The sequence below is a fragment of the Ranitomeya imitator genome, chromosome 4 (genome assembly GCF_032444005.1).
Source record: "Ranitomeya imitator isolate aRanImi1 chromosome 4, aRanImi1.pri, whole genome shotgun sequence".
Classification (NCBI taxonomy): domain Eukaryota; kingdom Metazoa; phylum Chordata; class Amphibia; order Anura; family Dendrobatidae; genus Ranitomeya; species Ranitomeya imitator.
In genome coordinates, this window is record NC_091285.1 from 432182629 (window position 1) to 432197940 (window position 15312).

Sequence of the window (15312 nt, forward strand, 5' to 3'; positions counted from 1 at the left end):
GATGCGACATGAAGGGGTTAAACCCTTCCTGATATGGCCAATTTCCAATTTTGGGTTTTGTTTTTTTCCCTCCCTTATATCAAGACACATAGTGGACTGGAAAACAGGAAAGAAATTGTAAGTGCGGTGAAATTGCAACCCACAATTCTGACTCTGGTTTTTGGGAATTGTTTTTACAGTGTACCTTGTGTGGTAAAAAATAACCTGGTAATATGATTATCTTCATCAGTTTGGCGATACTAAACTTGTCCAGTTTTTTTTATTATTTTAGTGGTGGAATAAAAAACAGAAAATTGTAAAAAAAAAAAAATGTTTTTGATTGTGTCGCCATTTTCTGAGACCCATAAGATTTTAATTTTTCAACTGTGTGATGGCTTGACGAAGCCGTACGGGTTACGGCTATAAGCGTGGGGTCATTCTAGGGTCCCCCACTCATATCCCCTGCTGTTTGGATGTTCCCGCCTGGCTCATTTTTTCCGGGCTTTCCTGCTGTGAGTATCAGAGTGATACCTTTATTGGCTAAACAGAAAATAATAATTATTTTCTGGTTAGTCAATAAAGGTATCACTTTGAGAATACTTTTTTCATCATTGGGCAGAAAAGTATTCACATCGAAGCCTCTAACAGAAAATCCATCAGTGAGCTTGTTCTATACTTAAGTTGGTCAGTCACTTTTAAACTTATATACACACGTGGTCAAAATTGTTGTTTCATTTAACAGAAAAGCCCACAATAGTCACAGAAATAACTTGAATATGATAAAAGTAAAAATAAATTAAAGTCTATGAAAATGAACAAATGAAAGTCAGACATTGCTTTTCAACCATGCTTCCACAGAATAAAAAAAAAAAAATAAAACTCATGAAATAGGCCTGGCAGAAATGACGGTAACCCTGAAAATAATGTGACAAAAAGGACATGTTAAATCACGGTGTGTCCCCTAACTAGCATCACAGGTGTCTACAATCTTGGAATCAGTGAGTGGGCCTGTATATAGGGCTACAGATGCTCACTGTGCTGTTTGGTGACATGGTGTGTATCGCAATCAACATGGACCAGAGGAAGTGAAGGAAAGAGTTGTTTCGGGAGATTAGAAAAAGAAAATTATAGATAAACATGTTAAAGGTAAATGTTATAAGACCATCTCCACGCAGCTTGATGTTCCTGTGACTACAGTTGCACATATTATTCAGAAACTTAAGATCCATGGGACAGTAGCCAACCTCCCTAGATGTGGCCGCAGGAGGAAAATTGATTACAAATCAAAGAGATGGATAATATGAATGGTAACAAAAGAACCCAGAAAAACTTCTAAACAGATTAAAGGTGAACTTCAAGCTCAAGGAACATCAGTGTCAGATCGCACCATCCATCGTTGTCTGAGCCAAAGTAGACTTCATGGGAGACTACCAAGGAGGACACCATTGTTGAAAAAAATCATAGAAAAGCCATACTGGAATTTTCCAAACTTCATGTATACAAGCCACAAAGCTTCTGGGACAATGTCCTATGGACAGATGAGACAAAAACGGAACTTTTTGGCAAGGCACATCAGCTCTATGTTCACAGATGGAAAAATGAAGCATATCAAGAAAAGAACACTGTTCCTACTGTGAAACATGGAGGAGGCTCTGTTTTGTTCTGGGGCTGCTTTGTTGCATCTGGCACAGGGTGTCTAGAATCTGTGCAGGGTACAATAAAATCTCTAGACTATCAAGGGATTCTAGAGAGAAATGTGCTGCCCAGTGTCAGAAAGCTTAGTCTAAGTCACAGGTCATGGGTCTTGTAACAGGATAATGACCCAAAACACACAGCTAAAAACACCCAAGAATGACTAAGAGGAAAACACTGGACTATTCTGAAGTGGCCTTCTTTGAGCCCTGACCTAAATCCTTTTGAACATCTTTGCAAAGAGCTGAAACATGCTGTCTGGAAAAGGCAACCTTCAAACACGAGACAACTGGAGCAGTTTGCCCTTAAGGAGTGGGCCAAAATACCTGTCGAGAGGTGCAGAAGTCTCAGTGACAGTTACAGGAATCATTTGATTGCAGAGATTGCCTCAAAAGGTTGTGCAACAAAATATTATGTTAGGGGTACTATGATTTCTGTCCAGGCCTATTTCATGAGTTTTATTTTATTTTTTTTAAATCTGTCGAAGCATTGTTGAAAAGCAATGTCTGACTTTCATTTGTTCATTTTCATAGATTTTTTATTTATTATTACTTTTGTCAGATTCAAGTTATTTCTGTGACCATTGTGGGTTGTTCTGTCATTAAATGAGGGGCACCAACAATTTTGACCAAGTGTGTAGGATAACATTTATTTTTTTTATTGTTGTTGTTTTAGTATCCATGTATAAATGTGGAAGTTTCACATAACTTTCGTGTGACATTCATATGTAAATGTATTACTTTTAGATAAGTAAACTCTCAGATGGAGACACCAATGAAGGAAAAAATGTAGAAATACAAGAAAAATCAGAGAAAGATATCAGTGTGAAAAGTTCAGGTTCACCAGTTCCAGTATATATGGAGACAGACCTGTCTACAGAATTAGAAGTAACACCTGATTTAAATAAGACGGAACATAATGGACAGTCACAAACAATTGAGGATAAGTCCTTAAACTCTTTCATGGAATGTAGTGTAGAGGAAAGATCAAATGTTAAAGATGGACGTTTAGCTGACATCCAACAAATGGATGTTATGAAACCAGTGACTGAATCTATAGGAGTTTTAAGGGAGTTTAGAGGTATAGTAAGTGAAAAAATGTCATGCATGGCCAAGGAAATCTCTGGTGACCGGTTGACAGAACATGTTGCACATACCAAAGACGTGGAAATGTTGGAGGATGTGAAGGTACAGGTTACAAAGGAAACCACAGAAAGAGTGGCTGAATCAATTGTAGATGGACAACCTGTTGGCTCTTTCAGTGAAGCAGCAAAGGAGTCAGAATATCTAAACTCTGTTAAAACGGAAAACAATACAACTTTATCTAGTACAGTTATGGGAGAGATTCAAACAGAAGTAAATATTTCACAAATCCCTAATAAGAGCCTACATATTGATATTTCTGGTGAAAGTTCACAGTTGCTACCAAGTTCACAGTTGCTACCAAAAGAGCAAGGTGATCAGTCTGTAGTAACACTTCTTCGTGATGTGAAAAAAGCTCTGGAGGTTGGAGTAGCAAGTAATGTTGGTAGTTCTGTAGACCCTAATTCTGAGAAGTCTCCAATGACTTCACCCCAGGCAGAGGGAGAGTATGAAGCAGAAAGAATCCAAATTATACCACAAAAAGAAAACAAAATCAGCCACGATTTAGTGGTGCCAGAGGTACCAGAAACCACAACCTCATCCCAAAAAGAGAAAGGACCTGAGGTACATATACCTATCAGTCCACTTATCACTACTTCCCATCAAGACAGTCAGAAAGTTGAACATGATAATGTGTCTAAACAGAAAGAAAAGCAAGATCATGGTTTGGTTACTACTCTTAAGAATTCACTGCTAATGTTATTACATTTAAAAACTGCAGAAGTAGATAAGATAGATGAAAAAAGTCAAAGAAATGTGGGTGATGTTCAGCCAGATTCACCTGTAGAAATGCATTCACCCCAGATGAGCTTAAGTCCACCAAGCCCCAGAAAGATGTATGAATATGGCAAAGATAGTGACTCACCAAAAAGTACTGAGAGCATGCATTCCAGTTCCACATCAGGTAAAATGACTCCAGCCTCAGAAGAAGATATGGTACAGAATGTGGATTCCTTGCAAACCAGTCCAACCATTCCTAAACGAATTACTGAACTATCAAAAAGAGAAGACATTATACCCCAAGTTGAGAGTGCACCACAAAGTCCAATAGCCCCTAGGCGGAGTTCAAAAGGCTTGCCAGAGAAGACTATTTTAAGCAAGGAAGATCTAAGTTTTAGTCCAGCAACATCAAGGAGAATAGCAGCTAAAATAGCTTCAGGTACAGATCCTACAGTTGCATTAACTGTTCCGTCCATTGTGGTTGGAAGTCTACCAGCAGAAAAAACCCTAGGAAGTATGCTTTCTGAACCTCAGAGAGATAGTAGCCGCAAATGGAGGTCTACTGAAAATTTATGTCTGATTCCCTCAGCTACACCAGAGGAACTGGCTTCTGGTGCACGTCGTAAAATATATCTCAACAAGACTAGACAACTGGATAATGAAGAGACTGGAAATACAAGTTCCCTTACACCTCCTTCTAGAAAAGAGAGCCCCAATGTGTCTCCTGGACTATCTAGAAGGAATAATTCTCTCTTGAGCACTCAGTCTCCCCCTGTTGAAAAACGTTCCCCTGGGACAATAAGAAGAATGGCAATGTTGGAAGTTCCCAAGATATATGAAGAAGATATAGATAAAGAAAAGACAGATTCTACTTCTCAGGAATCGAAAGTTATGAGTCATACATCCAAAGATGAGGCACAGCCTATGGAAACCAAAAAGGTCAATGATCCCTATAAAGGTGAGTTTATTGAAACTCTATTCCTATTTGTTTTTCACTGGCATTAGCAATGTAGGTTAGAGAATATACTATGTTAAGGGATATATTTTAAACCATGAATGTTACAGCACATCTTATATAAAAATTGAAATTTTGTATCTAGAAAAATATAAATTTTTTTTAAATAAGATAAAAATGCACATTTTTGTGTGGCATTTTAGCAAAAATGGTGGTAACACATTCTTAATTGATAATTAATTGTGAGGGATTGTGCATCACAAGCACCTTGCTCCACTTCTTCTATATTGACGGTTCCATTGACTTTTTGGACAAAAATGGAAACTTATGCAAAAAAAGTTATTGATTATTTGATGTTTCAGGAACCAGATTTATGTGCAATACAAATATATATACAGTATTTATCAAATGAAACCTATTTGTGTTGACAGCTTCCCTTTAAGGAATTATGATCAAAGGGGTATTCTTATCTCCAAGATTCTATCCCAATATGTGGTAGGTGTAATATTTATAATGTTATCAAATACCTCCAAATTACAAAAGCAGTATAGTTCTTCAGATTCGCTATGTCACTTCATGTATGGCATTGCAGTAGCTTAGGCATCCATGGTTGCAGCCACTGATATAATGACAGTTAGACAGCTCTTAGTGGTCAAAACCATGGATACCTAAGCTATTGCAATGCCCTACATGAGGTAAGTGACATAGCGAATCTGAAGAACTATACTCCATTTCTAATTGGAGGTATTTGCTGATATTATTATTTTTACACCTACTACACATTGGAATAGGATCTGAATACTCTTTTAACCCCTTAGTGACAGAGCCAATTTGGTACTTAATGACCAGGCCAATTTTTGCAATTCTGACCACTGTCACTTTATGAGGTTATAACTCTGGAACGCTTCAACGGATCCCGCTGATTCTGAGATTGTTTTTTCGTGACATATTGTACTTCATGTTAGTGGTAACATTTCTTCGATATTACTTGCGATTATTTATGAAAAAAACGGACATATGGCGAAAATTTTTAAAATTTTGCAATTTTCAAATTTTGTATTTTTATGCCCTTAAATCAGAGAGATATGTCATGAAAAATAGTTAATAAATAACATTTCCCACATGTCTACTTTACATCAGCACAATTTTGGAAACAAAATTTTTTTTTGTTAGGGAGTTATAAGGGTTAAAACTTGACCAGCAATTTCTCATTTTTACAACACCATTTATTTTTAGGGACCACATCACATTTGAAGTCATTTTGAGGGGTCTATATGATAGAAAATAATGAAGTGTGACACCATTCTAAAAACTACACCCCTCAAGGTTCTCAAAACCACATTCAAGAAGTTTATTAACCCTTTACGTGCTTCACAGGAACTGGAAGGAAAAAATGAACATTTAACTTTTTTTTGCAAACATCTTAATTCAGAACCATTTTTTTTATTTTCACAAGTGTAAAAACAGAAATGTAACCATAAATTTTGTAATGCAATTTCTCCTGAATACGCCAATACCCCATATGTGAGGGTAAACCACTTTTTGGGCGCACCGCAGAGCTTGGAAGTGAAGGAGCACCGTTTTACTTTTTCAATGTAGAATTGGCTGGAATTGAGATTGGACGCCATGTCGCGTTTGGAGAGCCTCTGATGTGCCTTAACAGTGGAAACCCCCCACAAGTGACCCCATTTTGGAAACTAGACCCCTTAAGTAACATATCTAGATGTGTGGTGAGCACTTTGAACCCCCATGTGCTTCACAGAAGTTTATAACGTAGAGCCGTGAAAAAAAAATCGCATTTTTTCTACAAAAATGATCTTTTTGCCCACAAATTTTTATTTTCACAAGGGTAACAGGAGAAATTAGACCACAAAAGTTGTTGTACAATTTCTCCTGAGTACGCTGATACCCAATATGTGGGGGTAAACCACTGTTAGGGCGCAACGCAGAGCTTGGAAGAGAAGGAGTGCCGTTTTACTTTTTCAATGTAGAATTGGCTGGAATTGAGATTGGACGCCATGTCGCGTTTGGAGAGCCCCTGATGTGCCTAAACAGTGGAAACCCCCCACAAGTGACACCATTTTGGAAACTAGACCCATTAAGGAACTTATCTAGATGTGTGGCGAGCACTTTGAACCCCCATGTGCTTCACAGAAGTTTATAACGTAGAGCCGTGAAAAAAAAAATTGCATTTTTTCTACAAAAATGATCTTTTTGCCCACAAATTTTTATTTTCACAAGGGTAACAGGAGAAATTAGACCACTAAAGTTGTTGTGCAATTTCTCCTGAGTACGTCGATACCCAATATGTGGGGGTAAACCACTGTTTGGGCGCACCGCAGAGCTTGGAAGAGAAAGAGTGCCTTTTTTCCTTTTTCAATGTAGAATTGGCTGGAATTGAGATCGGACGTCATGTCTCGTTTGGAGAGCCCCTGATGTGCCTAAACAGTAGAAATCCCCCACAAGTGACCCCATTTTGGAAACTAGACCCCCCATAAAACTTATCTAGATGTGTGGTGAGAACCTTGAATGCCCAAGTGCTTCACAGAAGTTTATAATGCAGAGCCGTGAAAATAAAAAATTTTTTTTTTTTCCACAAAAAAGATTTTTTAGCCCTCAAGTTTTTATTTTCACAAGGGTAACAAGAGAAATTGGACCCCAAAAGTTGTTGTCCAATTTGTCCTGAGTATGCTGGTACCCCATATGTGGGGGTAAACCACTGTTTGGGCGCACGGCAGAGCTCGGAAGGAAGGAGCGCCGTTTTGGAATGCAGACTTTGATAGAATGGTCTGCGGGTATTATGTTGCGTTTGCAGAGTCCCTGATGTACTTAACCAGTAGAAACCCTCCACAAGTGACCTCATTTTGGAAACTAGACCCCCCATGGAACTTATCTAGATGTGTGGTGAGAACTTTGAATGCCCAAGTGCTTCACAGAAGTTTAGAATGCAGAGTCGTGAAAATATAATTATTTTTTTTTCCACAAAAAAGATATTGTAGCCCCCAAGTTTTTATTTCCACAAGGGTAACAGGAGAAATTGGACTGCAATAGTTGTTGTCCAATTTATCCCGAGTATGCTGATGTGCCATATGTGGGGGTAAACCACTGTTTGGGCGCACGGCAGAGCTCGGAAGGGAAGGAGTGCCTTTTTGGGATGCAGACTTTGATAGAATGGTCTGTGGGCATTATGTTGCGATTGCAGAGCCCCTGATGTACCTAAACTGTAGTAACCCCCCACAAGTGACCCCATTTTGGAAACTAGACCCCCCAAGGAACTTATCTAGATGTGTGGTGAGAACTTTGAATGCCCAAGTGCTTCACAGAAGTTTAGAATGCAGAGTCGTGAAAATAAAAAATATTATTAAAAAAGATATTGTAGCCCCCAAGTTTTTATTTTCACAAGGGTAACAAGAGAAATTGGACCCCAAAAGTTGTTGTCCAATTTATCCCGAGTACGCTGATGCCCTATATGTGGGGGTAACCCACTGTTGGCAGAGCTCAGAAGGGAGGGAGCACCATTTGACTTTTTGAGCGCAAAATTGGCTGTCGTGTTTGGAGACCCCCTGATGTAACTAAACAGTGGAAACCCCCCAGTTCTAGCTCCAACCCTAACCCCAACACACCCCTAACCCTAATCCCAACCTGATCCATAATCCTAATCACTACCCCTAACCATAATCACAACCCTTACCCCAAAACAACCTTAATGTCAACCCTAACCATAACCCTAATCAAAACCCTAAATCCAACACACCCCTAATCCTAATCTCAACCCTAACCTCAAACCTAACCCTAATCCCAATACACTCCTAATCACAACCCTAACCTTAACCCTAATCCCAAACCTAACCCTAATCCCAAGCGTAACCCTAATGCCAACCCTAACCCTAATACCAACCCTAATCCAAACCCTAACCCTAATCCCAGCTCTAACCCTAACTTTAGCCCCAACCCTAGCCCTAACTTTAGCCCCAACCCTAACCCTAGCCCTAAGGCTACTTTCACACTTGCGTCATTTGGCATTCCGTCGCAATCCGTCGTTTTGGACAAGAAACAGATCCTGCAAATGTGCCCACAGGATGCGTTTTTTGCCCATAGACTTGTATTGCCGACGGATCGTGACGGATGGCCACACGTCGCGTCCGTCGTGCACTGGATCAGTTGTGTTTTGGCGGACCGTCGGCACAAAAAAACGTTCAATGAAACGTTTTTTTGTACGTCGCATCCGCCATTTCTGACTGCGCATGCGTGGCCGTAACTCCGCCCCCTCCTCCCCAGGACATAGATTGGGCAGCGGATGCGTTGAAAAACTACAGCTGCTGCCCACGTTGTGCACAATTTTCACAACGTGCGTCGGTATGTCAGGCCGGCGCATTGCGACGGCCCCGTACCGACGTAAGTGTGAAAGAAGCCTAACCCTAAATTTAGCCCCAACCCTAACCCTAAATTTAGCCCCAACCCTAACCCTAAATTTAGCCCCAACCCTAGACCTAACCCTAACCCTAGCCCTAACCCTAGCCCTAGCCCTAACCCTAGCCCTAACCCTAGCCCTAACCCTAACCCTAGCCCTAACCCTACCCCTAACCCTACCCCTACCCCTAACCCTACCCCTAACCCTACCCCTAACCCTACCCCTAACCCTACCCCTACCCCTAACCCTACCCCTAAACCTAACCCTACCCCTAACCCTACCCCTAACCCTAACCCTACCCCTAACCCTAATTTTAGCCCCAACTGCTATTCTCCTGCCGGCCGGCAGATGGAGACAGATGGCGGGCGCACTGCGCATGCGCCCGCCATTTTCTTCTGCCGGCGGCCAGGAGGAGCAGCAAGAGGATCCAGGGACACAGGTGAGTATTGTAGGGTCCCCGAATCCCCCTATTTCTCTGTCCTCTGATGTGCGATCACCATCAGAGGACAGAGAATTACACTTTACTTTAATTTTTTTTTTTTTATTCTTTTGCGGTCGCCGGTAAACAGTTAATTACCGGCGATCGCAAAACAGGGGTCTGTGAAACCGACCCCAATCATGCTCTTTGGGGTCTCGGCTACCCCCGGCAGCCGAGACCCCAAAGATTCTTGCGGGGCCGACCGGCGGGCGCACTGCGCATGCGCCCGCCATTTTGAAGATGGCGGCGCCCACCGGGAGACACGAGGAGCATCAGGGGAGATAGGTGAGTATTGAGGGGCTACCTGGGACCCCTTTTCTCTGTCCCCCGATGTGCGATCGGAGGACAGAGAAATTAAAAAGAGATCGCGTTTGTTTTTTGTTTGCGATCGCCGGTAAACGGTTAATTACCGGTGATCGCAAATGCGGGGTGGGTTAAAAAAACCCCGAATCATGTTCTCTGGGGTTTCGGCTACCCCCGGCAGCCGAGACCCCGGAGAAAATCGGCCTCTGGGGGGCGCTATTCACTTTTTCCACAGCGCCGTTAATTAACGGCGCTGTGGTTTAAGTACCCTTAGCGGCCGTATCGGCGGTCGCTAAGGGGTTAAATCTCTATTTTTTGCAAAATGTTTTAATGCCCGTTTGGTACTGAAATGTGCTAAATAGGCTTTCATAGTATATTCAAATACAGGGCTCATGGTGGGTTCTAAGGAACAATGAGAAAGAGACAGCACTCGCATCTTCATAAAAAAACTCTTTATATAGTCCTTATTAAAAGCAGCAATGGTAGGCGCAAGTGTCACAGAAAAAAACAAAATGGCAGTAGAGTTACATGAATAATCTAAAGGACAACTGACTGGTAAATGGCCAGCAAGGTCATGGACACGAAAGGTTCTTTGATGCATTTGTGGAGCAAAGGCCTTACTGTGCTACCTACTATAGCACAAGCTGTTGGAAAAGTTAATACTGAGTATAAAAAAGTGTAAAAAAATAAAGTGTATTACAACTTGCTGCATAGCAACAAATTGGCAAGAGCGTTACTGCAGACCTTAGTTTTATGTGCATTACGTACCATGGAACCAGGATACAGGGCCTTATTTAGAGTTTATGCTGCCCTAGGCACTTTTAGTGCTGCCTCCCCCATTGTTGAGTATGACGAATGCAGACACTGTCGGCAGTGACTTAGGCTACTTTCACATCAGCGATTTTTGCCATTCGCGGCAGATATTAAAGGGAACCTGTCACCCCTCCAGTTGTTTGTAACTAAAAGAGCCACCATGTGCAGCACTAATGCTGCATTCTGACAAGGTGACTCTTTTATTTCTTGTTCCTGGCACTGCTGAAATAATCGTTTTTGAAATTTGTCCCTCACACCTTTAAATCGCCACGGGGGTAGGTCTTCCCCCCCCAATCCAGACGCCTCACAGCCGTCACTCATGGCCTCTGCGTGCCGGGCACTGCCTCCTCTTCCTTCATTAGCGTTCCCGGCGCCTGCGCTGTTTGTTTGTTTTTCGGGCATGCGCACTTGCACTGTCCTTCGAACTTACAGCGCAGAGGCGTCTGGATTAGGGGGGAAAGACCTGCCCCCATGGCGATTTCAAGGTATGAGGGACAAATTTCAAAAACAATTATTTCAGCAGTGCTAGGAACAAGAACTAAAAGAGCCACCTAGTCAGAATGCAGCATTAGTGCTGCACAAAGTGGCTCTTTTAGTTACAAAAGCTTGGTGGGGGGTGACAGGTTTCCGTGAATTAATCCTTTAATTTAACACCTACAGCTCCAAAATTTTACACATACACACACTACTAACATTATTAGTCAGGGACATATGAAAATCTATTGGATATGTAAGGGTTTACAGTGTGTAAACCATGTCTCATATCCTGTCGGGTTCAGTAGTGATTTTACAGATGCCGACAATTGAATTATCAGCTATTCTGCTATCTAGCTCTGTATGAAGTGTAAAGATATATATATGTGTGTCTCACTGACATATATACACTCCCTGACAAACGTTATGTCACTTATCCATGTTATGTGAATAAAAGCTTATAACCTGACGTTAAATTCATCCATTGGTTATTCTTTTGAAAGCTGAAACCCTCCGAAATGTGGTTTAGGTTAAGAAAATAAATTGGCAACAATGCAGAAATATTGATCAGTTAATGGTCAGATTTTGGCAATTCAAATGTTTTGTCGCCTGGTCATATAATGCACCCAATCCTAGTTTACATCCTCACCTGTGCTCGGTAAATGATCAATTAATTAGTGTGTGTGTATAAAAAGAAACCCAGCACCCTAGACCTTCACTTGAACTGTAGCTTGAGCTCTGACAACATGCCAAAAATCCACCCTGCGACCAAAGCCTGGATTATCAAGAGGCTGAAGACCAGATCCACTGCAGAGGTGGCTGGCACCTTTAATTTGTCTCAGCGTCAAGTACAAAGAATTAAAAAAAGATTTGAAGAGACTGGAGATGTGTTTGACAAACCCAGGTCCGTCAGACCCCGCAAGACAACTGCTCAGGAGGAACGTTTGTTGGTTAGAAAATCCAAAGCAAGCCCCTCTTCTACTGCAGCAGAGCTCCAACAGGCCTGGTCACCTCAAGTCCCTGTGTCAACTAGAACAGTTTGTAGGATTCTGTCTCGAAATGGCCTCCATGGTCGAATCAGTGCCCAGAAGCCAGCACTAAACAAAAGGCAAATTAAAAACCGTGTGGCATTTGCAAAGTCCCACAGCTTGCTAAACAGATGGACGCTGGAAAAGTGGCAAAAGGTGGATTTCTCCGATGAATCTTCAGTAGAATTACAGCATAGCTGCCGCAAATACTACAGGAGACCTACTGGAGCCCGTATGGATCCAAAATGCACCCAGAAAACAGTTAAATTTGGTGGTGGAAAGATCATGGTCTGGGGTTACATTCAGTATGGGGGTGTGCAAAACATTTGCAAATTGGAAGGCAATATCAATAGCCTAAAATATCAAGAAGTATTAGCTACCTCATATTCAAATCATAAAAGGTGTCAAATTCTGCAGCAGGATGGTGCTCCATCTCATACATCCATCTCTACAACAAAGTTCCTCCAGGCAAAAAAGATCAAGGTGCCCAAGGACTGGCCAGCCCAGTCACCAGACATGAACATCATTGAGCATGTTTGGGGTAGGATGAAAGAGGAAGCTTGTTAGACAAAACTAAAAAATCTAGATGAACTCTGGGAGGCATGTAAGACTGCATTCTTTGCTATTCCTGATGACTTAATTAATAAATTGTATGAATCAGGGGCGGACATACTACTGGTGCAACCTGTGCGGCTGCACAGGGGCCCAAGAGGTAAGGGGGCCAATTTCTCGCTCCAAAGCAAGTGCAATTTTGCATTTTTAGGAGTTCTCGGGCTGCAAAGGGCCCATATATTGTTCTTGCACAGGGGCCCTTTTCTGACTGCGTCCGCCAGTGGTATGAATCATTGTTCAACCGCATGGATGCAGTCCTTCAAGCTGATCGAAGTCACACAAAATATTAAATATGACTCAAATAGCAACACAACTTCATTCACCAATGTTATGCAGCATATATTTGTATTTTAAGTTAAAGGGAACCTGTCACCCCGAAAATCGCGGGTGAGGTAAGCCCACTGGCATCAGGGGCTTATCTACAGCATTCTATAATGCTGTAGATAAGCCCCCAATGTTACCTGAAAGAGGAGAAAAAGACGTTATATTATACTCACCCAGGGGCGGTCCTGCTGCTGATTCAGTCGAATGGGCGTCTCTGGTCCGCTGCGGCGCCTCCCATCTTCATTCCAAGACGTCCTCTTCTGATCTTCAGCCACGGCTCCGGCGCAGGCATACTTTGTCTGCCCTGTTGAGGGCAGAGCAAAGTACTGCAGTGCGCAGGCGCCGGGCCTCTCTGACCTTTCCGGCGCCTGCACACTGCAGTACTTTGTTCTGCCCTCAACAGGGCAGACAAAGTACGCCTGCGCCGGAGCCGTGGCTGAAGATCAGAAGAGGACGTCTTTGGAATGAAGATAGGAGGTGCCGCAGCGGACCAGAGACGCCCATCTGACCGGACCAGCAGCGGGACCACCCCTGGGTGACTATAATATAACGTCTTTTTCTCCTCTTTCAGGTAACATCGGGGGCTTATCTACAGCATTACAGAATGCTGCAGATAAGCCCCTGATGCCGGTGGGCTTACCTCACCCGCGATTTTCGGGGTGACAGGTTCCCTTTAATTATTTGTTTGAATATCACATTACTTTCTGTGGGCGACAAAACTTTTGTCTTGCCAAAATCTGTCCATTCTGTGTCCATTAACTGATCAATATTTCTGCATTGATGCCAATTTATTTTCATAACCTAAACTACATTTCGGAGGGTTTCAGGTTTCAAAAGAATAATTTACACAACAATGGATGAATTTAGCGTCAGGTTATAAGCTTTTATTTACATAACATGGATAAGCGACATAACTTCTGTCAGGGAGTGTATATATAGACTGTATATATATTTCCACAAATATTTAAGGCCATGGATCCATTATATGTCCATTTTGCAAGTCGGAGAGAAACTCTTACCGTACAGATGTCATACGGATGTCACATGGATACTTTAATGAGAAAAATCACATCCTCGCATTGTACACAGATGACATTTGGATCACTGTTGGAGAACATTTGTGCGAATCTCGGCCGTGAAAAACGGACCAATTTTTTTATACGTTATGTGTGACTCAAGGCTTATTGATAATACACCTCTCACCCACGGTCTGGTGAAGTGTAGCTGAATTCAACATAAACAATACCAAAATTCCATTAGCACCTCGATGTTCTTCTGTAGTCTTGGGTATCACACTCACTTCAGTTCATTTTCTGTGTCCAAATTGGATACTTCAAAGACACCCAGTAATTTTCTGCTTGAAAGGATAGGTTAATGTGTATTACCAGCCAATAAACTTCAAATTGACCTCATATATAAGCCCACATAAATGATGCACAGACATCTAGTATCAGACACTTTTTCATATCCACTGTCCAGAAGAGACTGAAAGAGTCCTTTATGGTAGAATTGTTGCAAAAAAGCCACTGTTGAGGACCACAAAAAAAGAGACTGGAGATTACATCTGTGGAAATCTGTACTGTGGTCTTATGAGGCAAAATATGAGATTTTTGGTACCAACTGCCATGTGTCTGTGAGACATAGATAAGGTGAGTGATAGATTTTTAAATGTGTGGCGCACATTGTGAAGTATGGAGGGAGAGGTGTGATGGTGTGGGTGTACTTTGCTGGTATCACTGTAATGATCCATTGCAAATCAAAGGCACATTTACCCAGCATGGCTACCACGGCATTCTGCAACAGTATCCCATCACATAGGGTTTGTGCTTAGTGGTGCTATCATTAGGGTTGCAACAGGACAATGAACCAAAACACACGTCCAATGTAAGGGCTATGTGACTAAGAGGGAGGGAAGGTTGAGGTGTTACACCTAATGACATGGCCTTTGCAATCACCTATGCCCAACCTCAACCCAGGTAAAATGGTTTGGGATAAGTGAGACTGCAGAGTGAAGGCAAAGTAGCCAACAACTGCTTAGCACCTCTGGGATCTCCTTCACGATTGTTGGAAAGCCATTTCAGGTGACTACTTGATAATGCTGCTTGAGATATTGCCAAGGGTGTATGAAGTTGTCATCAGAAAAAAGGGGCAATTTTGAGGAATCTAAAGTTTAACATATAGTCTGGTTTGTTTCACATGATTCTATGCTCCTTGTTTTCATATGTGTTCCTTCATATTTTGCTGCTTTCAGTCTGACTCTTTAATTTGTACATTCCAATAAGAGCAAGGAAAACCTCGGCATGAACAGGTGTGTCCAAACTTTTGACCAGTAAGCATGTGATTACGGCCTCTAATTTTTGAATGAAGAAGATTGAGTATCT

The 15312-nt window shown here is 41.9% G+C and overlaps 1 protein-coding gene across 1 annotated transcript in view; it reads left to right on the forward strand.

Annotated features, from left to right (window-relative positions):
- Positions 1-15312, forward strand: part of ALPK3 (alpha kinase 3) — a 183402-nt gene that overhangs the window by 86536 nt on the left and 81554 nt on the right. The window contains exon 7 of the mRNA XM_069765556.1: positions 2418-4491. Coding sequence (XP_069621657.1) covers positions 2418-4491 — 2074 coding nt within the window. The remainder of the gene's footprint in view (positions 1-2417; positions 4492-15312) is intronic.